The sequence below is a fragment of the Heterodontus francisci genome, unplaced genomic scaffold (genome assembly GCF_036365525.1).
Source record: "Heterodontus francisci isolate sHetFra1 unplaced genomic scaffold, sHetFra1.hap1 HAP1_SCAFFOLD_57, whole genome shotgun sequence".
Taxonomy (NCBI): Eukaryota; Metazoa; Chordata; class Chondrichthyes; order Heterodontiformes; family Heterodontidae; genus Heterodontus; species Heterodontus francisci.
The window spans coordinates 2877072-2900151 of NW_027142024.1; the positions used below are offsets into that span (position 1 = coordinate 2877072).

The 23080-nt window shown below is 45.0% G+C and overlaps 1 protein-coding gene across 1 annotated transcript; it reads left to right on the forward strand.

The window, feature by feature from the left end:
- Window positions 1–941: 941 nt before the first annotated feature.
- LOC137366315 (probable G-protein coupled receptor 139) lies at window positions 942–20749 on the forward strand. Its single transcript, XM_068028212.1, has 2 exons — window positions 942–1080; window positions 19806–20749. Exons 1-2 carry the CDS (start codon window positions 942–944, stop codon window positions 20747–20749), a joined length of 1083 nt encoding a protein of 360 aa, XP_067884313.1.
- Window positions 20750–23080: the final 2331 nt, after the last annotated feature.

The window sequence follows — 23080 nt, forward strand, 5'->3', positions numbered from 1 at the left end:
CTTGACCAAGCTATTGCTCATCTGACCGAATATCTCATATTGGGTTCTTCTGCGACTTTCGGAACTCTTTGCCTCAGAAGGTGGTGGAGGCGGGGTCATTGAATATTTTTAAGGCCGATGCAGAAAGATTCTTGTTAGGCAAGTGAATCAAGGGTTATCGGGGTAGATGGGAGTCTGGAATTCTAAACACAAACAGATCAGCCAACATCTGTTTGAATGGCAGAGCAAGCTCGAGGGGCCAAAACGCCTACTTCACTTGTTAATTCGTATGTTCGGATAATGCTCCTGTGAAGCAACATGAAATGTCTTATTACATTAAAGGCAGTGTACAACTATAAGTTGTTGTTCTCGAAGTTTGCCAGGCATGAATTGTCATTAATATATCTTTGCTCCGTGCCCTTTATTTTTTCATGTTTTTCAAGCCACTAGTAGTTTCGTCCTGGGTTCTGAACTGTAGAAATTGCACCACCGGCAGCGTTTGACTGAGTGGCCAGTAATTACGGGGTTTACTCCAGCTCTCTATTTTTTTAAAAACTGTGTCGAACATTTAAACCCACCAGTCCCCTCTCTCCACTCCCATATCCGTGGATGATTGAATGATTCTGGACACTGCCTCCACTAAGTCCACCATTCCTTGCCTCAGCAACCCTCATATCATCCAGATCGGGTAAATGTTCTATTTTATTGTTGGACAAAAAGTTTTCGATTGAAAGGAGTTAACTGAATCTGTTTGTTCAGTGACTCTAATTAATGCCAGTCTGCATCAAGCCTAATTATTCACTGGAGGGTTTCCCTCTTCTATTAATAAGGGACTCAGTTCAGTGTTTCATTACGTCGTGCCAGTGGGAGCAGCACTCCTGGCACTAACAGGGATCATTGGCTCCAGAGAGAGGGAGACTAACGTTCAGAAACTGATAACAATAGATTGGAATGTTAGAACAATGGGCAGGAGTTTATTTTCCAATATTTACATTCTTTCGACATATTATGATTCGTTATCATTAGCTGCTTGGATCTATTACATACTTCTGTTTGTTCAATACATTTACTATCCCATGCTGGCTATTATTGGTGTCGCTGGCAAGTGTCTCTGTCTGTTTTTTAATTCTATAAACCATGTTTAACTGCATTACTGTTCTTATCATTTACTCTGCCTTCCTTGCTGCTGTTGTTATTCCTGGTGAATCTCTATCTCCAGCTATCAGCTCTCTAAACCATGCCTGACTGTCATACAGTTCTTGTGATTTACTCTCTCATTGTTGCTGCTCCTGGTAACTCTTTATTTCCAGCTACGGGATCTGTAAACCCTGTTTCACTGCAATAATGTTGCGGTAATTTACAACTGCGAAGACTGAAGCCAGTCGTATCAGTCTCTGTGAGAAACTCTGCCCCTATCATTGATCGACTTACCCCTCCCTGACCAATGTCCGAGGCTGAGCCAGTCTGTTTGCGTTCTATTTAACCCTGAGTTGAGTTCCAAATCCATATTTTCTCCATCGCCAATCCTGCGTATTTCCTTCCATGTAATATTGCCTATCTCCGGCTCTGCCTCAGCCCATCTGCTGCATCAACCCTTACATGTGCCTTTGTTAAATCCACACTTGACTATTTCCTTCTATCCTGGTCACTCTCGCAGTTTTAATCCTCAACATACCACAGACCATACAGACCTCTGCTGCCTGCATCCTAACTCACATCAATTCCTGATCACCCATTACCCCTGTGCTCAAATCGGCTCCCGCTCTGGAAGCACCTTAATTTTAAAATTGCCAATCTGGTGTTTGAAAGCCTTCCAATTAGTCCCATTTCCCGCTCCATTTTCCATATTCCTACAAATCTTTTGCCTTCAAGTCTTTTTCCAGATCCTTTTGAATGTGAATTTATTTTCCTCTCTTTCCGACCCTGACTGTGATTTTCAGCTCGACAGCACTACTGGAAGCTTGGATCAATGATGAGCCTTCGGCCATTTCCACTGTGGCCCTTTTAAAAGCGTTTTTTTCCCCATTTCCCTCTTTCCTGGCTGTGATATTTGGCTCTACAGCGCCGCTGGTGTGGACACTACGGAAGCTGTGCATGTCCACTGACCGCCTGTGTTAGTCACTGTCAGCTGACCATACATTCAGCAGCACGCGGAACTCTCTCCAGTGATGCTTAAGAGGACCGGTCATTCAATGTACAGGTGATGGGCCTTTGACTTACGTCTGCTATTATAAAGTTAGTGGAAATGCTGTGGATGGTTTTCTGTAGGTTGTGCTGTGAGCTGCTGCAGACATTCAGGGAGGCCAGAGGATTTGTTGACCCAAATCTGGACGAGATATAGAGACTGTATTTGGACTGTCTCTGGGTCTGTAAACTCACCAACACAAGAAGCATAGGCTGAAGAGAGGAATGTCTGCAATTAGGAAGGGGGGGGGGGGGGGGGTGCGGGCTCTGTCCTACCCACCCCGAGTTTTCCAAGAGAACTTTTTCTATCTACACCTAACCCAGGAGCAGTGCGTGACGTGACTCCAATTCAACAAGGAGGTGGTCACAGAGCTGAGGACGGAGGTGCCAGAGGCCGTAAAGGTCACAGTTACATTGATTTTCTATGCATCCGGATCTTTGCAGGCAAGATCAAGTGGCATATCCAGCATAGATTCTTAGACAGCGATATCATCATAGAGTCATTTACGACATAAATGGAGGCCACTCGGCCCATAGAGTATATGTTGGCTTTCTGTCGAGCCTCAGTCAGTACTACTCCCCCGCTAAATCTCCATAGCCTTGCAAGTTCACTTCCTTCAAGGCCCCGTCCAGATTCCTTTTAACATAATTGATTTGTCTCTGCTTCCACCAGCCTCATTGACACCAAGATCCAGGTCATTACTATCCGCTGTGTAAAACAGTTCTTCTTCATATTCCCCCCCCCCCCATCACTTGCAAAAAACTTCAATCAGTTAATGCGAACAGCTCTTCCTTGTCGAACGTTGCTAATCCTATCAATCTCGTGAGGGGTCTGGACAGTGGAGATCGGAAGAAGCTGTTCCCACTCGTGAACGGATTAAGAACTAGTGAACACAGATTTAATGTATTTGATAAAAGCAGCAATGGTAACATGAGAAAAACGTTTTCACTCAGCGAGCGAATGAGATCTGGAATGCACTGCCAGAGAGCACGCTGGAGGTAGGTCCTCTTGAGGTTTCGAAAGGTAATTGCACAGTTACCTGGAAAGGAAAAATGTACAGTGTTATGGTGAAAAGACAGGGAAATGGTACTAAGTAAATTGCTCATTCAGAAAGCCAGTGAATATACAATGGGCTGCATGGCCTCCTTCTGTGCTGCATCAACTCGTGATTCTCTATGATTCTGCCATAATCTTGCACACTTCTAATAAATCTCCTCTCAATCTCCGTTGCTCCGGGAGAAGAACGCTGGTTTTTCCAACCTAGCCTTTTAACTAAGCTGTCCCAACCACCCCCACCCCCCCACCCCGCCCCCACCACCACACTCTGCATCCCTGGAACTATTCAGATAAATCTCCTCTGCACCCTCTCAAGGATTCTTACATCCTTCCGAAAGTGAGGTGACCATAAATGGATGCAATACTCCACTTGGGGTCTCGCCAGAGTTGCATAAAGATTCAGCATAACATCCCTGCTTCTGCACATTATGCCTGCATTTGAGAAGCCGAAGATCCCGGATGCTGAATAATAATTCTCTCACTGCGAAGGTGAGTTTCAGTTTAAAATAACTTACCTTTTGTCTCGGCGGACAAGGGGACTGCTGGGTAAGTCAACTTATATATTCGGGCAGTGGCGAAACCCGAAACACTACATCTGCAGTGTCTCCTACCCATCCTCCTCCTAAAAAAAAAAGGACTGTTGCGTAGAGGGTTTGGTAAGGTAAGGTTTTCCTTTTTTTAAATCTCTGTTGTCAATTTAGTGCAGAGGGGATGGAAGCTAGGCAGCTGCATGCTCCTCTTGCAGGATGTGGGAGGTGAGGGTCACCACTGGTGTCCCTGCTGACGTCACCTGTGAGAAGTGCACCCAACTCCAGCTCCTCACAGACCGTGTTAGGGAACTGAAGCTGGAGTTGGATGAACTTAGGATCATTAAGGATGCTGAGCGGGTGATAGAGAGCAGTTATAGGGAAGTAGTGACACCTAAGTTACAGGATAAAGGTAGCTGGATGACCGTCAGGGGAGGGAAAGGGAAAAGGCGCACAGTGCAGTGATCCCCTGTGGCCGCCCCAATCAATAATAAGTATACAGTTTTGGATACGGTTGCGGGGGACGACCTACCAGGGGAAATCCACAGTGGCCAGGCCTCTGGCGCTGAGACTGGCCCAGTGGCTCAGAAGGGAATGGGGGAGAATAGGAGAGCGATAGTGATAGGAGATTCAGTGGTTAGCAGAACAGACAGGAGATTCTGTGTGAGCAAACGCGACTCCCTGATGGTATGTTGCCTCGCGGGTGCCAGGGTCAGGGATGTCTCGGATAGAGTCTACAGGATTCTTAAGGGGGAGGGGGAGCATCCAGAGGTCGTGGTACATATCGGTACCAATGACACAGCGAGGAAAAGGGATGAGGACCTGAAAAGCGAATATAGGGAGTTAGGTTGGAAGCTGAAAGGCAGGACGAGCAGAGTAGTATTCTCAGGATTGCTACCGGTGCCGCGTGCCAGTGAGGCGAGAAACAGGGAGCGAGTGCAGCTGAACACGTGGCGACAGAACAGGAACAGGAGGGAGGGATTCAGATACGTAGATCATTAGGATACCTTCTGGGTAAGGTGGGACCTGTACAAGAAGGACGGGTTGCATCTGAACTGGAGGGGCACCAATATCCTGGGCGGGAGGTTTGCAAGAGCTCTTTGGGAGGGTTGAAACTCGTTTGGCAGGGGGATGGGAACCGGAGCTGCAGATCAATGGATGGGCTAGCTGTTGAACAGGCGGATACCGAGTGCAGAGAGTCTGTGAGGAAGGTGAGACAGTTGACAGGGCAAAGTTGCAGCCAGTATGATGGGTTGAAGTGTGTCTATTTGAACGCAAGAAGTGCCAGGAATAAGGGTGATGAACTTGGAGCATGGATCAGTACTTGGAGCTATGATGTTGTGGCCATTACGGAGACGTGGATATCACAGGGTCAGGAATGGATGTTGGATGTTCCGGGGTTTAGATGTTTCAAAAGGAATAGGAAGTGAGGTAAAAAAGGTGGTGGAGTGGCATTGCTAATCAGGGATAGTATCACAGTTGCAGAAAGGGAGGTCGTCGAAGAGGGTTTGTCTACTGAGTCATTATGGGTGGAAGTCAGGAACAGGAAAGGAACAGTCACTTTGTTGGTAGTTTTTTATAGACCCCCCAATAGCAACAGAGACAGGGAGGAACAGATTGGGAGGCAGATTTTGGAAAGGTACAGAAGTAACAGGGTTGTTGTCATGGGTGACTTCAACTTCCCTAATATTGATTGGAACCTGCTTAGAGCAAATAGTTTGGATGGAGCAGTTTCTATCAGGTGTGTCCAAGAAGGTTTCCTGACTCAATATGTTGATCGGCCGACTAGAGGGGAGGCTATGTTGGACTTGGTGCTTGGCAACGAACCAGGCCAGGTGGCAGATCTCTCGGTGGGAGAGCATTTCGGTGATAGTGATCACAACTCCCTGACCTTTATTATAGTCATGGAGAGGGACAGGAGCAGACGGGATGGAAAAATATTTAATTGGGGGAGGGGGAAGTACAATGTTATTAGGCAGGAACTGGGGAGCATAAATTGGGAACAGATGTTCTCAGGGAAATGCACGACAGAAATGTTGCTGCGACTGCTGGATAGGTTTGTCCCGATGAGGCAGGGAAGATGGTAGGGTGAAGGAACCTTGGATGACAAGAGATGTGGAACAGCTTGTCAAGAGGAAGAAGGAAGCTTACTTAAGGTTGAGGAAGGAAGGATCAGACAGGGCTCTCGTGGGTTACCAGGTAGCCAGGACGGAACTGAAGAATGGACTTCGGAGAACTAGAAGGGGACATGAAAAAGTCTTGGCGGGTAGGATTGAGGAAAATCCCAAGGCGTTCTACACTTATGTGAGGAACAAGAGGATGGCCAGAGTGAGGGTAGGGCCGATCAGGGATAGTGGAGGGAAGTTGTGCCTGGAGTCGGAGGAGATAAGGGAGGTCCTAAATGAATACTTTGCTTCAGTATTCACTAGTGAGAGGGACCTTGTCGTTAGTGAGGACAGCGTGGAACAGGCTGATATGGTCGAACAGGTTGTGGTTAAGAGGGAGGATGTGCTGGAAACTATGAATGATATGAGGACAGATAAGTCCCCAGGGCCAGACGGGATATACACAAGGAAATTACGGGAAGCGAGGGAAGAGATTGCTGCGCCTTTGGCGATGTTCTTTGCATCTTCACTGTCCACTGGAGTAGTACCGGATAATTGGAGGGTGGCAAATGTTGCTCCCTGATTCAAGAAAGGGAATAGAGATAACCCTGGGAATTATAGACCAGTCAGTCTTACGTCGGTAGTGGTCAAATTATTGGAGAGGATTCTGAGAGACAGGATTTATGATTATTTGGAAAAGCATGGTTTGATTAGAGACAGTCAGCATGACTTTTTAAGGGGCAGGTCATGCCTCACAAGCCGTATCGAATTCTTTGAAGATGTGACAAAACACATTGATGAAGGAAGAGCAGTGGATGTGGTGCATATGGATTTTAGCAAGGCGTTTGATCAGGTTCCCCATGGTAGGTTCATTCAGAACGTAAGGAGGCATGGGATTCAGACAAAGCTAGCTGTCTGGATACAAAATTGGCTGGCCCATAGAAGTCAGAAAGTGGTCGTAGATGGAAATAATTCAGCATGGATCTCGGTGACCAGTGGTGTTCCACAAGGATCTGTTCTGGGACCTCTGCTCTTTGTGATTTTTATAAATGACTTTGATGAGGAAGGGGAAGGCTGGGTTAGCAACTTAGAAGATAACACGAAGGTTGCTGGAGTTGTGGATAGTGTGGAAGGCTATTGTAGGTTGCAACGTGACATTGACAGGATGCAGAGCTAGGCTGAGCGGTGGCAGATGGAGTTCAACCTGGAAAAGTGTGAACTGATTCATTTTGGAAGGTCAAATTTGAATGTGGAATACAGGCATAAAGACAGGATTCTTGGGAGTGTGGAGGAACAGAAGGAATCTTGGGGTCCATGCCCATACATGGCTCAAAGTTGCCACTCAAGTTGATAGGGTTGTTAAGAAGGCGTATGGTGTGTTGGATTTCATTAACAGGGAGATTGCGTTTAAGAGCTGCGAGGTTATGCTGCAGGTCAATAAGGCCGTGGTTCAACCACACTTGGAATATTGTGTTCAGTTCTGGTCGCCTCATTATAGGAAGGATGTGGAAGCTTTAGAGAGGGTGCAGAGGAGATTTTCCAGGATGCTGCCTGGACTGGAGGGCATGTCCTACGAAGAAAGATTGAAGAAGCTAGTGCTTTTCTCATTGGAGCGAAGAAGGATGAGAGGTGACTTGATAGGGGGGTACAAGATGATGAGAGGCATAGATAGAGTGGACAGCCAGAGACGTTTTCCCAGTGTGGAAAGTGCTATCACCAGGGGGCATAATTTTAAGGTGATTGGAGGAAGGTTTCGGGGAGATTTCAGAGGTAGGTTCTTTACACAGAGAGTGGTGGGAGCGTGGAATGCGCTGCCAGCGGTGGTCGTAGAAGCCGATACATTAGGGACATTTAAGTGACTCTTGGATAGGTACATGGATGATAGCAGAATGAAGGGTAGGTAGTTAGTTTGATCTTCGAGTAGGTTAAAGGTTCGGCACAACATTGTGGGCTGAAGGGTCTGTTCTGTACTGTTCTATGTTCCATGTTCTATGTTCAGTATGTCTTGCCACCTTCAAAGATGTATGTACATGTACCCACAGGCCTTTCTGTCCCTGCACACTCTTTAGAACAGTGCCATTAAGTCTCTATAGCCTCACCCTATCCTTTCTGCCAAAATGCATCACCTCACACTCCTCTGTTTTAAATTCCATGAACCATTTCTCTGCCAATTCTCCCAGCTTATCTATGTCCTTTTGCAGGCGGTTTGTATCATTCTCTCTGTTTGTCATTCCTTCAAGTATAGGAAAAAAGGCACATTTTGAGATTCTGCTCTGAATTCCACTATCCAATATATTTATATATATCAACAAAGAAAAAGCAGTGGTCTCAGTACTGATCTTGGGGAACGCCATTGTCCACCATTCTCCAGTATTAAAAATAACCATTTAACACAATTCTCTTTTTCTGCCCTTAGTCCATTTTGATACACTAGGACATTGGCCTTCCCAATCTGAGGCTCACATTTGGTGCCATGTCAAACACTTTTGTTTCGAAATCAATATAAACAGCATCCAGCGCATTCCTTTCATAAAGCTTCACTGTTACATCATCAGAAAATTCAATGACATTAGTAAAGCATGATTTGCCTTTTGAAAAATCCGTTTTGACAATTCTTAATTAACTCAAACCTCTCCAAGTGTATGTTGATCTTTTTCCCCGTAATGATTGTTCCTAAAACCGTATTTACCACTGACGTTAAGCTCACCTGTGTGTCGCCCTGATAATTCCGAGAGGTGAAGGTGGCCATCTATGTCATAATCTTCTCCCTCAGCAGGGAGAAGCGGGATGAGAGGTTCCGTGGCTTTGTCAGGATAGCGGGATCCCAGATGGTGCAGGTGGCTCTGCGGGTTCCCCGTGTCAACGGGGAGAGTTGCAGGAGCTGAAAACAACTCTCACTCCATTAATGTGCAGTTGGTGTGTAACCATGCCTACTACATCATGTTGGTGAATGCCCACTACCCTTGGGGCAGCTACGATACCTTCATTCTGAAGCAGTTTGGAGAGTGCAGCGATAGTCATGACCAGAGCACAATGTGTGGCCTAGCTGTGTAGTGAGTAGGGAGAAAGGGCAAGAGATCAAGAGTGATTGGGAATTCTATAGTTAGGAGAACAGATAGGTGTTTATGTGGTCGCAGATGTAATTCCAGGATGGCATGCTGTGTCCCTGGTGCAAGGGTCATGGATATCACCGGGGGGCTCCAGGGAATTCTGGAGGGCGAGGATGCACAGCCAGTGGTCGTGCTCCACATTGGTACCAATGATAGAGGAAGAAAGAGGGATGAGACCCTGCAGGCTGAGTTCAGGGAGTTCAGAACGAGATTCGCAAGCAGGATTACAAAGGTAGTAATCGTTGGATTACTCCCAAGGTCATGTGATAGTGAGTGTCGAAAAGGGAAAATACAGCAGAAGAATGCGTGGTTGGATAGATGGTGCAGGAGGAATGGCTTCAGATTTCTGGGACAGCAGGACCGGTTCTGGGGAAGATGGGGCTTGTACAAGCCGGGCGTTCTGTACCTGAACAGGACTGGGACAAATATCCTTGCCAGAAGGTTTGCTTGTGCTGTTGGCGATGGTTTAAACTAGCTTGGCATGGGGCTGGGAAGCTGAGCACATTCGTAGACAGTACAATTTCAGGGCAGGGAACAGGAGACAGGATATTTGCAAGTGACTCTGAAAGACCGAAGAAGCAAAGGTTAAAAAGTGCGCAGCACAGGAATTTGGCAGTGTCAATGGCTATTTATTTAAATGCAAGGAATAAAGTAAATATAACCGGTGAGCTGAGGACACATATGGACAAGTGGCAAATTGATATCGTTGCTACAACGGAAACTTGGCTAAAGGAGAGCAGGAATGGGAGCTCAACATCCCCGGATATAGAGATTTCAGGCAGGATAGAGAGGGAGATTAGAAAGGAGGGGTGTAGCATTATTAGTTACGGAATCAATAACAGCTGTGAGGAGGTATGATATGCTAAATGAATCATCAAATGAGGCCATATGGGTGGAGCTCAAAAATAAAAAGGGGCAGCCACACTACTACAAGTGTCCAATGTAGACCCATAAACAGTGAGAAGGAGGTAGAAGAAGAAATATGTCGGCACATTACGAAGTGCAAAATCTATTTGGGAATTAATAGTTGTGGATTTTAACAACTCCAATATTAACTGGGATACAAACAGTACGAAGGGCACAGAGGAAACAAAATTCTTGAATTATGTTCAAGAGGACTTTTTTTAGCAAGCACGGAACTAACCCAACGAGAGGGAATGCAATTCTAGATTTAATATTCAGTAATGATGCTGGGCAAGGGGAGGAAGTAACAGTGGGTGGCCATTTAAGAGATATTGAGAACAATACAGTTAGTTTTAGCATCATCATGGGAAATGACAAAGATAAAACAGAAGTAAAAATTCTAAATTGGGGGAAGGCAAATTTTAAGAAACTGAAAGGTGACCTGGCGAAAGTAGACTGGATACAGTTATTTGAAGGAGCATTTAGTTGCAAACCAGTGGGAGGCATTTAAAAACGAAATTCAACAGGCACAGTGTAGGCACGTCCCTAAAGCGTGGCACTGCCAAATTTCGAACTCCCTGGTTATCTAGAAGCTTACAGGGTAAGTTAAAGTTGAAAAAGAAGGCATATGATGATCACAAACAACTTGATTCTTTTAAAATATTTGAGGAGTATGGAAAGTGCAGGGGTGAAGTCACAAAGGAAATTGGAAAAGCAAAGTGAGGGCATAAAAATTATTCGCAGGTAATATCAAGGAAATCCCAAAGATGTTTCATCAGTATATTACGAGCAAGAGGATAACTTAGGTAATGGTCGGGCCTATCAGAGATGGACAAGTGAGCTTATGTGCAGATGCAGAAGATGTGGGCAGGATCTTAATGAGTTTTTGACTCTTTTTTGGCAAAGAAGAGGGATGATGCAGACGTTGTAGGGGTGGAGGGGTGTGAAATATTACAGAGGAAGTACAAACAGCAAAGAACAGTACCGCACAGGAACAGGCCATTCGCCCCTCCAAACCTGCGCCGATCTTGATGCCTGCCTAAACTAACACCTTCTACACTTCCGGGGCCCATATCCCTCTATTCCCTTCCTATTCATGTATTTAAAGTACTAGAGGCTCTGACATCCTTGAAAGTGGATAAAACGCCAGTACCGGATGGATTGCATCCACGATTGTTAAAGGGCACCAGGGAGGAAATGATGTGCACGCTGATGATCATCTTCAAATCCTCACTCGATATCGGAGAGGTACCTATTGATTGGAAGTCTGAGAAAATTGTACCATTATTTAAAAAGGGTGTGATGGATAGGCCAAATAATTATAATCCGTTCAGTCTGACCTTGGTGGTGGGTTAATTGTTAGAATGTATTCTGAGGGACAGGATAAACTGCCAGTTAGAAAGGCACGGATTAATCAGGGATAGTCGGCATGGATTTGTAAAGGGAAGGTCATGTCTTACGACCTTAATTGAGTTTTTTGAGGCAGTCACAAGAAGGCGTGAAGAGAGAAGTACAGTGGATGTAGTCTACATGGACGTTAGTAAGGCATTTGTGAAGTTCCCACATGGCAAACTGGTCAGTAAGACGAAGGCCCATGGGATACAGGGCAATGTGGCAGGTTGGATCCAGAATTAGCTCAGGGATAGGAAACAAAGGGTAGTGGTCGACGGATGGATTTGTGAATGGAAACCTGTTTCCACTGGCGTTCCACAGGGCTCAGTGTTGGGTCCCTTGCTGTTTGTGGTATATATTAGCGATTTGGAATTAAATGTGAGAGGCGTGATTGGGAAATTTGCTGATCACACACAAATTGGTCAGGTAGTTGAAAGTGAAGGTGACAGCTGTAGACTCCATACTGGTGTCAAAGGTTTGGTTGAGTGGGAAGAAGAGTGGTAAATGGAATTTAATTCAGATAAGTGTGAGGTAATGCATTTGGGGAAGGCAAATAAAGCACGGGAATGCACAATAAATGGGAGGATAGTGAGAGCGGTAGAAGAAGTGAGAGACCTTGGAATGTCTGACAACAGGTCCCTGAAGGTGACAGGACAGATAGTTAAAATAGTGAAGAAGGCAGACGTAATACTTTCCTTTATTGGCCGAGGTATAGAATTCAAAAGCTGGGATGTAATGTTGGAACTGTATAAAACGCTGGTTAGACCACAGATGGAGAATTGCGGACAGTTCTGGTCACCACATTATAGAAAGGATATAATTGCACTGGAGACAGAACAGAGGAGATTTAAAAATATGTTGCCAGGGCTCGAAAGTTGTAGCTATGAAGAACGATTGGACAGGTTAGGGTTATTTTCCTTAGGGCAGAGGAGGCTGAGAGGTGACGTAGTTGAGGTGCACAAAATTATGAGGAACCTAAATAGAGTAGACAGGAAGTACCTGTTTCCCCTAGCAGAGATATCAATTACCAGGGGGCAGATGAAAGGAGTTTTATAGAATGATTAGAAGGGACATGAGGAAAACCTTTTTCACACAGAGCGTGGTGGGTGTCTTGAATTTTCTGCGAGGAACTGTGCAGAAGGTAGAAAGCCTCAATTATTTTAAAATGTACCTGGTCATGTACCTGAAGTTCTGTAACCTGCACGGCTCTGGACCAAGTGCTGGAAGTTAGGATTAGATTGGGTGGCTAGTTTCTATTTTTTTTTCTTCCAGGCCAACATAGACACGAAGGTCTGACTGGCCACATTCTGGGCCGTAATGCTTCTATGGTTCTATGGTTCCATGGTTCTTTCTATGGGAGCCGGAGGAACCAGTTGTCGCAGTCCAAGTAGGTACCAACGGCATAGGTAAAACTAGAAAAGAGGTTCTGCTTAGACTGCCTGAGGAGTTAGCGCCAAATTGAAGAGTAGAAACTGAAGGGTAATAACCTCTGGAGTATTAACTGAGCAAAGTCCATTTGGCAGAGGGCACATAAGATTCCTGAAATGAATACGTGGCTCAAAGACTGGTGCGGGTGAGGTGGGTTTTGGTTCCTGGGGCACTGGCACCAGTACTGGGGGAAGTGGGTCCTGTACTACTGCGACGGTCTGCACGGAAATCGTGCTGGAACCAGTCTTGTAGCAAACTGTATAACTGGCTAAATAGAGAGGGTTTTCAACTAAAAAAGGGGTTTGAGGGATCATGCCTTAGTAGATGTAGCAAATCAAGGGGTAGAGCCAAGACAAGAGAGCAGAACAGTAACATGGGAATTGAAGGTCGGAGAATGGTAAAAACGGACAGAACGAAAGAAACCTAAGAACATACCAACAGTCAAGACTAGATGCTACACAGATAACAAAAAAGACCAAAATAAAGGCTCTGTATCTGAATGCACACAGCAATCACAACATCGTAGACAAACTGATAGTGAGCAATGAAGTAAATACATATTATCTGATGGGTAATTCAGAGAAATGGCTGCAGGATGACGAGGAATGGGTCCTCGATATTGAGGGGCATATAACATTCAAGGAGAATAGGAAGCTAGGTCAATGTGAAGGGGTAGCACTGATAACCTAAGATGGCATCGCTGCAATAGTTAGAGATGACATTGGTTGAGGATATAAGAATGCAGAATCGATTTGGGTAGAGATGAGGAATAGTAGGGGAAAGAACTCAATTGTGCGAGTGGTCTACAGCCCCCCTAACAGTAACTACAGTTTCGGACGAAGTATTGACGAAGAAATAGAGGGTGCTTGTGACAAAGGGACAAGAACAGTCCTGGGTGATTTTAATCTACACATAAACTGGAAAAAATCAGATTGGCAATGGTAGCCTAGATGAAGAGTTCATAGAATGCTTTAGAGATAGTTCCTAAAGCAGCACGTTTTGGAACCAACCAAAGAGCAAGTTTATTCGACTTGGTATTGTGTAAAGCGACACAATTCATTAATGAGTTCAGAGTAAAGACACCTCTAGGTAACAGCCACCATGACATGATTGAATTTTACATCCAGTTTTAAAGAGATAGGAGTGAGTCGAATGCTGGTATTTTACAGTTAACTAAGAGAAATTATGTGATATGATAGTTGAGCTAGCTGATGTGAACTGGGTTACTAGACTAGGAGATAGATCAATAGAGAAGCAGTGGCAGACATTTAAGGGGATATTTCAGAAAATGCAGAATAAGTATATTCCTACTATAAAGGAAAAATGTAAGGCGAGGACCCACCTTCCATGTTTAACTAAAGAAGTTCAGGAAAGCATCAAACTTAAGGAAAGGTATACAATTGTGCAAAGATGTCTGTCAGGTCAGCTGATTGGTCAGAATAACGAGAACGGCAGAGAATGACTAAAAGGTTAATCAGGAGAAAGAAGGTACAGTTTGAGAGGGAACTAGCTAGAAATGTAAAAACGGATAGCAAGATTATCTGCAGGTATTTAAAAAGGAACAGAGTAAGTAAAGTGAGTGTTGGTTCTCCAGAGAGTGAGAATGTGGACTTAATATTAGATAATGCGGATGAAATGAACAAACATTTTGCTTCTGTCTTCACTATAGAGGGTACGAAAAACATTCCAGTAATCGCTGTAAGCCTGGAGACGGAAGGAAGTGAGGAACTTAGTGAAATTACAATCACCAGAGAAGCGGAACTGACCAAACTAACGGACCTGCTGGATCACTAGTCCCCGGATCCTGATGGGCTTCATCCTAGGTCTTAAAAGAGGTAGCCAGTGGGGTCGTAGATACGTTGGAGTTATTTTGTTTTTCAAAATTCGTTGTTTCTGGAAAGGTTCCATCTGACTCAAAAGTAGCAAATATAACCTCTCTATTCAAGAAGTGGGGGAGAGAGAAAACAGATAGCTATGGACCAGTTGGCTCGACGTCTGTCTTGGGTATGTGTTAGAATCGATTATTAAGGAGGCTACATCTGTGCACTTAGAAATTACAAGGTAATTGGAAAAGTCAGCATGGATTTGTGAAAGGAAAATCATGTTTAACCAATTTATTGGATTTCCTTGAAGGAGTAACATGCGCTGTGGATAAAGGGCAACCCGTTGACGTATTGTACCAGAATTTCCAGAAGGCACTTGAAAAAGTGTCACATAAAGTGTTATTGCGCAAAGTAGGAGCTCATGGTGAAGGGGGTAACATGTTAACATTATAGAAGATTGGCTGGCTGGCAGAAAACAGAGAGTATGCATAAGTGAATCACAGCACTGAAACAGTCCCTTCGGCCCACCGAGTCTGTGCTGACCATCAACCACCCATTTCTACTAATCCTACATTCGCTGCCAGATCCCCACCTTTCCTCCGACCTACCTACCTACACTAGGTGCAATTAACAATGGACAATTCATCTATCAACCTACAAGTCTTTGGCTGTGGGAGAAAACCAGAGCACCTATCAGAAATCCACGCAGGAACAGGGAGAGCATGCAAACTCCGCTCAGAAAGTACCCAGAACCGAACGCGGGTTGCTGGAGTTATGAGTCTGTAGTGCTAACCACTGTGCCACTGTCCCACCTTTCCTGATTGGCAGCATGCGATGGCTAGAGTCCGACAGGGGTCTGTGCTGGGGCCTCAATTTTTTACAATTTATATCAATGACATAGATGAGGGGAAAGAAAGCCTGTTAGCTAAATTTGAAGATGGCACAAAGATAGGTAGAAAAGTATGAGCTGAAGAGGACATAAGGAGGTCGCAGAACCATATAAATAGGGGGAGTGAGTGGGAAAAAATCTGGCAGATGGAGTGTAATGTGGGTAAATGTGAATTTGATCATTTTAACAGGAAGAATCAAAAAGCAGAGTATTTCTTAAACGGGGAACCACTGAATAGTAAAATAAAAGCAAAATACTGCGGATGCTGGAAATCTGAAAAAAAAACAAGAAATGCTGGATTCACTCAGCAGGTCTGGCAGCATCTGTGGAAAGAGAAGCAGAGTTAACGTTTCGGGTCAGTGACCCTTCTTCGGAACCACTGAATAGTGCTGAGGTGCAGAGGGATCTAGGCGTTGTACTGTAGGAGTCACAAAAGATTATTATGCAGATACAGCAAGTAATAAAGAAGGCTAATGGGATGGTATCATTTATTACGAGAGGAATTGAAAATAAAAGAAAGGATATTATGCTTCAGTTATACAGGGCATTGGCGAGACCACATCTCGAATACTGTGTGCGGCTTTGGTCCCCTTATTTAAGGAAGGATGTGCTGTATTGGAGGCGATTCAGAGGAGGATTACTAGATTGATACCTATAATAAGTGGTTTGTCTTCTGAGGAAAGGTTGGATAGATTGGGTTTGTTTTCACTGGGGTTAGAAAAGTGGGGGACATTTGATAAAAGTTTATAAGTTCCTGCAAGGTCATGACAAGGAGGATGTGGCGGCGTTGTTTCATCTTGTGGGTGAGTACAAAACTGGGGGGCACAGTTTGTCAATTCGGGGTCGCCCTTTCAGGACGGAGACGAGGATCTTTTATTTCTCTAAGAGGGCTGTGCGACTTTTGAATTCTCTGCCTCATAAATTGATGGATTCGGAGCCATTGAATATTTTTAAGGTAGGTGGAGATACATTCTTGTTAGGCAATGGAATCAAAGATTATAGGGGTAGATACGAGTGTGGAATTCGAGTCAGATGCAGATCAGCATGATCCTACTGAATGGAGGAGCAGGCTCGGTGGGTTCAATGGCCGACTTCGGCTCTTAATTTTTTATCTGTGTATGGTCATGTGGGATCTGCAGACATTCACTCCGAAGTCCATCACTTCTTCTACAGCTCTTAGTATTCTCCCATTAAATTTGTATTCCTTGGCCTTGCTTGACTTCCCCAAATGCATCACCTCACACTTCTCCGAGTTGAATTCCATTTGACACTTTTCCACCCACCTGACCAGTCCATTGATACATTCCTGCAGTCTTCACCTATGCTCTTCGCTATCAACCACATGACCATCTTTTGATGCATCTGCAAACTTCTTGATCATGCCCCCTACACTTATATCCAAATCGTTAATTTCTACCACAAAAAGCAGAGGATCCAATTCTGAGCATTGCGGACCGCTGCTGGAAACAGCCTGCCAGTCTCAAAAAAACTCCTGCCTACACTTAAACTTTGTTCCCTGCCACTGAGCGAATCTTGTAACCACCTTTCTGCATTTCCCTGGACCGCATGGGGTTTTATTTTGTTATTTAGTCTGCCATTTGGGTGCTTGTCAAAACCCTTGCTAAAATCTTCGCAGACAACAACAACTACACTACCCTCATCTTTCTTCCTTTTTACTTCTTCAATAAATGTAATCAAGTTGCTCAGACAAAATATTCCCTTACTGAATCCATACTGGCTGTCCTTGATCAATTCGTGCTCTCTAAGTTACAGTTTATCCGGTCTCTCAGAATAGATTCCAATAATTTGCCCCCTACTGACGTTAGCCTGACTGGCCGATAATTATTTGGTCTATCTTTCGCTTCCTTTTTAAACAAACATGCAATGTTTGCTGTTCTCCAATCCTCTGGCACCACACCTGTATCCAGTGAGTACTGGAAAATGATGGACACACTCGCTGCTATTTCCGCCCTGGCTTTCTTTTACAACCTAGGGTACATTACATCCAGCCTTGGTGATTTATACATTTTCAAGAGTATCAATCCCATTAATACTTCCTTTCTTCCTATCTTTATCACAGTCATACTTCACACCCTTTTCCTTAACTACAATGTCTGAATCATCCCCCTCTTCTGTGAAGACAGATGTAACTGAAAAGTCACCTCCTTTTTGACGGAGAGGGAACCAACAGAAAGCAGGCTTCCCTGCTGTTTTTTTTTCCTTCTTTTTTTGCAGCTTGGCTTCTTGTAGATTTTTTTTGCTGGATTTTTCGAAGAGTGGAGTCTTTTTTTTATTTTTTTGTTCTTTCTGAAATGGTCTCAGAGAGAGAGCTGTGAAGGGTCAGACAGGTTGTGGCATCTTCTAGGCAGGTGTGACTTCCGAAATGGATGTTCTCTGAATTGCTTCAGTTCCAAATTCTGCAGGCTCTTGGACAATCTGTACCACATGATCTCCCTCCCCCATTTTAGCAAGTGGAACATAAAAGTACAACGTAAAACATGCTAAAGAAAATGCTGGTTGACGTTAATGCTCAAGTTCATCAAAGAAAAGTTACAGACAGTTCGCATCTATTCACAACATTCAGCCCCGACAGATAGGCTCCCTTTTTGGACTTTAATGCGCCCTACTCCTGCCTTAGTTTTCCTCTTATTCTTAATGTTTAGAGGAAACATCTTTGTGTTCACCTTGATTTTTCTTGTCAATATTCTTTCATGTTATCACTTTGCTTTTCTAATTTCCTTTTTGATTTTCCCCCTCCACTCTATGTACTCCTCCCAGCTTTCTGAAGTATTGAGCTCTCGGTGAAGGACATAAGCTTTTCCTTTCTGTCTTATCTTACCCGGTAAGTTCCTTGACATCCATGGAGCTCCAGATATGGCCATCCACCGTTTTTTCTTTCTGGCAACATGTTTACTTGGAACCCCACGAATCTCCCCTTTGAATGTCCCCACTGCTCTGACACTGATTTACCTTCAACGACCTGTTTCCAGTCCACTTTCGCTACCGTCTGCTACCTGCAGGCCTTGGGAACCCTGCTCTAATTACCTGGGGTCAATGGCACCTGCAACAGGCCTTTCCCAAACCTGGTGTGGTGCTAGCATTATCCCACACTCCCTGATTGGCTGCACATACCCCACACTTATCTGGCATCCAAGACTCTAGCCATGACCCCAGTCCCAGCTCCGTGCCTTACTGGCAGCGCCCCCACACACTGACTGGCACCAGCATCCTCGCCACAATGACCTGAGGTTCAGGGATTCAGCGATGGTCTTGATCCCAGTTATCATGTGTTCCAGCAATGACCCCACCCAGCCCCCCGACCCCCACCCCGCCATTCGCTGATTGGATGAAGCAACCCCGTCACACATACCTTGGGACCGGGGTCTAGCGATGCTCCTCGCCCCAGGCCTGGTGCATTACTGGCAGTGGCCCGACTCCTTGACTGGGCCCGGCGTCCTCGCCATAATTATCTGGGGTCTAAGGCTGCAGCCATGGTCCTGCACCCAGGCCTGGTGTAGTACTGGCAGTTTCACTGTTCCCGGTGGTATTGCCAATACTACTGTGCTGCTAGCCGTCTGATTGTTCAGCAGCTTCGCCAAGCGAGATCCCCATTCTTAAAGGGGTGCAGACAACGGCGCCAGGCAGTTAATCGCCCGAGCGCCATTGAATTACGCCTGCTATTGTCTCTAAATTGCCAAGATGTGATTTCACTCATCAGGAACCCCTCTGGCTCCACTAAATTCAGCTCCTTGACTCCAGATGAAATCCCTGTCATTGACACAATAATTAGTTACATACTGAATGTGGTAACAAATTATGGTTTTACTCCCAAACTTTGTATCGTTTCCTGATAATTTCCCCTGATTACTGTTAACTTAGTGACGATTGAGATTATTTGTTTCATTGACTTTTCAGTGTATTCATTTCCAACTATTGCTTTGAAATAATTGAATTCCGTGCTGCCTGTCACTGGTGAGGGAATCTCTCAGCCTCAGTGCTGCAGATGCTGCAAATCTGAAGTACAAACAAAATATTCTGGAAATATTCAGCTGGTCTGGTAGCATCTGTGGACAGAGCAACAGAGTTAGTGTTTCAGGTTGGTAATCCTTCATCAGAACTGGCAGAGATTAGAGATGGAACTGTTTGTAAACCAGAGAGGGAAAGGAGGAATGGAAAGGATTCTGAACAACATTGAGTTTCACAATTTCAGTATCATCCTTTTGTCAATGAATCTCTCATGCCTTCCACTGTGTTCCAGTCCATTCCATTTGTTGTTTCATGTGCGATCGTTTCAGTACATCAGTGGATACAGGAACACAATTGTAAATATCAATAAGTAATCAATCAAACTGGTAATGTTGCTCCCAGCCTGATATATAATTTCCCTCTTTATTTCCCTTCCTCACAGTTAACTTGCTGACGATTGGGATCCTGTCTCGGGGAAAGTGCGGTCTCTCCAAATGTGTCACTCGCTACCTGGTGGCCATGGCAGCGGCAGATCTACTGGTCATTATCCTCGACCTGATTTTGAGGCACATTCCCATTGTTTACAAGGAACAGTTTCAGTTTCTGTATGACATCCCCATGTGTAATGTCCACGTCGTCCTGCTTTATGCAGCCACAGACTGTTCTGTCTGGTTCACCGTCACTTTCACCTTTGATCGATTTGTGGCCATTTGTTGCCAGAAGCTGAAAAGTAAATATTGCAGAGAGAAAACAGCGGCAGTGGTCCTAGGAACAGTGACTGTGCTGAGCTGTCTAAAGAACATCTTCTGGTATTTTATGTTAACAGGTGGGTATTGGCTGCAGAACATCCCTTGGTTCTGTGCAGTTACACCGGATATTGCATTCTCTGTGGCCTGGGGAACAATCGAGTTCCTCCATTACATTTTGACCCCGGGGGTCCCATTTGTGGTGATTCTGCTTCTCAATGCTTTAACTGTCAGACACATTTTAGTGAGCAGCAGATCACGCAGGAGACTCCGGGTTCACAGAAGTGGGGACAGCCGCAGAGACCCAGAAATAGAGAGCCGCAGGAAATCCATCATTTTGCTGTTAGTTATCTCGGGAAATTTCATCCTGTTATGGACAGTGCTGCTGGTGTATTCGATATGGCAGCGGATGGATTGCTTGGGGTATTTGTCCGTAATTCTACATCTATTTCAGAGGGAATTGGCCATCATGCTGCAGCTCCTGAGTTGCTGCACAAACACTGCGATCTATGCCGTGACCCAGACACAGTTCCGAGAGCAGTTGAAGAATGTGCTGTGCTACCCCTTTACTCGAATTTCCAGCAGCTGGAGGGCGCAGCCTGACGCTGAGATTACCGAGCGAGGGATGGCCTTTCGCTAAGGTGACTGAGTGGGGACAGGGCCAATCGTCATGGTGACAGACTCGGGGATGGTGCCTGTGGTTATGGTGACAGAGGGGGATGGGCCTATCAATATGGTAGCGGAACAGGGCCAGGGTCTGTTGCTATGTTGACAAGGTGGCGACAGAGACTCTCGCCATTGTGACCGAGTGGGAGCGGCTGCAGTCACCATAGTGGCAAAGAGGCGAGCGCAGCCTGTCCCTCGGTTGATAGGGGAGTGAGGCGGGAGCCTGTTTCCGAGGTGATGAGGGTATTGGGCCATTTGTTATCAGGGCGACTGGGGAATGAATCGGGGCCTATTTCCAAGCTGACTCGAGTGGAGATGGCGCATACTACTGGGGGATTAGGCGGCGGAGCCAGTTTCCCAGGGTAACGGGGTGTTGGGGCGCAGCTTGTGCCACAGTTACGGGGAAGTGTAAAGGGCGCCTCTTCCCAATGGTAACGGGGGAGTGGGGGCACAGGCGCTTCTTCATGTTGATGTTGGGGGAGCGCAGGCGTGGCCTGCTCGCAGGATGATGGGAGGTTGGTGGCGGGGCATGTTCGCCATGGTGACATGACATCGGCAGCCAGAATTCTTTGTAACCATTTATAATCTTTATAATCCCTTTATAATACTCAGACACATTTATAATCCTTGTTAACTGTTTATAATCCTTTATGAAAGACTCTAATACCTTACAAATCTTTATAATTCTTTATGATCGTGTATAACACTTTATCATTCTTTGTAACAAATTATAACCATTGATGACACTGATAAATCTTTATTATCCTTTTTGAGCTATACTTATTGAATACCCGTTACGTCTCATATATTCGCTGACATAGACATGTAACACTTAAAATGACAATAATTAATTGCTCTCATTGGAAAGTGGTAACACTGCATAACTTTTAAAATGGCCGCAGTACATATCACTTAAAAGAGCTGCAGTCCATGTCACTTCAAATGGCCATATTGCATTTTATTTAAAATGCAGCACTGCATATCACTTAAAATGGTCGCACTGCATACTTTAAATTGGCGGAATGGCATGTCAATTAAAATGATGGCAGTGTATATAATTTAAAATGGCCACTGTCCGTAATCACTTAAAATGGTGGAAGTGTCTGTCACTTAAAAGGGTTGCACTACATATCCCTTAAATGGTGGCACTGCATATCCCTTGCACTGGTCGCACTACATCGCACTTAAAATGGCCGCAAAACCTACAGCTTAAATGGCCGCAGTGCACATCACTTAAAATGGTCAGCCTGCATATCACTTAAAATGGTCAGAATGCCTGTCACGTATAACATCGATAGTGCATACCACTTAAAACTGTGGCAGAGCTACAACTCTGGCATCGACCCGGCAATATGGAAAATTACCCAGGTATTTCATGTACACAAAAAACCGAATAATTCAACCCTGACCAATTAGCGCCCCAGCAGTCTACTCCCAATCATCAAAGAACAAAGAACAAAGAGCAATGCAGCACGGGAACTGGCCATTCGGCCCTCCAAGCCAGCGCCGATCTTGATGCCTGTCTAAACTAAAACCTTCTGCACTCTGGGGACCGTATCCCTCTATTCCCATCATATTCATGTATTTGTCAAGATGCCACTTAAACGTCGCTATTATACCTGCTTCCACCACCTCCCCGGCAGCAAGTTCCACCCTCTGTGTTGCCTCTCACTTGCCTCTCACATCATCTCTAAACTTTGCCCATCGCACCTTAAACCTACGTTCCCTTGTAACTGACTCTTCCACCCTGGGAAAAAGCTTCTGTCTATCCACTCTGTCCATACCGCTCATAACTTTGTAAACCTCTATCATGTCGCCCCTCTACCTCCGTCGTTCCAGTGAAAACAATCCGAGTTTATCCAACCTCTCCTCATAGCTGATGCGCTCCAGACCAGGCAACATCCTGGAAAACCTCTTCTGGACTCTCTCCAAAGCTTCTACGTCCTTCGAGCAGTGTGGCGACCAGAATTGCACGCAATATTCCAAGTGTGGCCTAATTAAGGTTCCGTACATCGGCAGCATGACTTGTCAATTTTTATACTCTATGCCCCGACCGATGAAGGCAAGCATGCCGTATGCCTTCTTGACTACCTTATCCACATGTTTTGCCACATTACCTCACATTTGTCCGGATTAAACTCCATCTGCCATTAGATAATTGCAGCGCAGATTGAAGCAGGAATCTCAAGCCTTCAAAATGTCTTCAAATTTGTCTGATGTCTCTGTAATACTTGTCTTGCTTTAGTATCATCAGTTATAGCACCAATTAAATAAAATAGTGTATTCACTTCTCTGCTTCAGACCG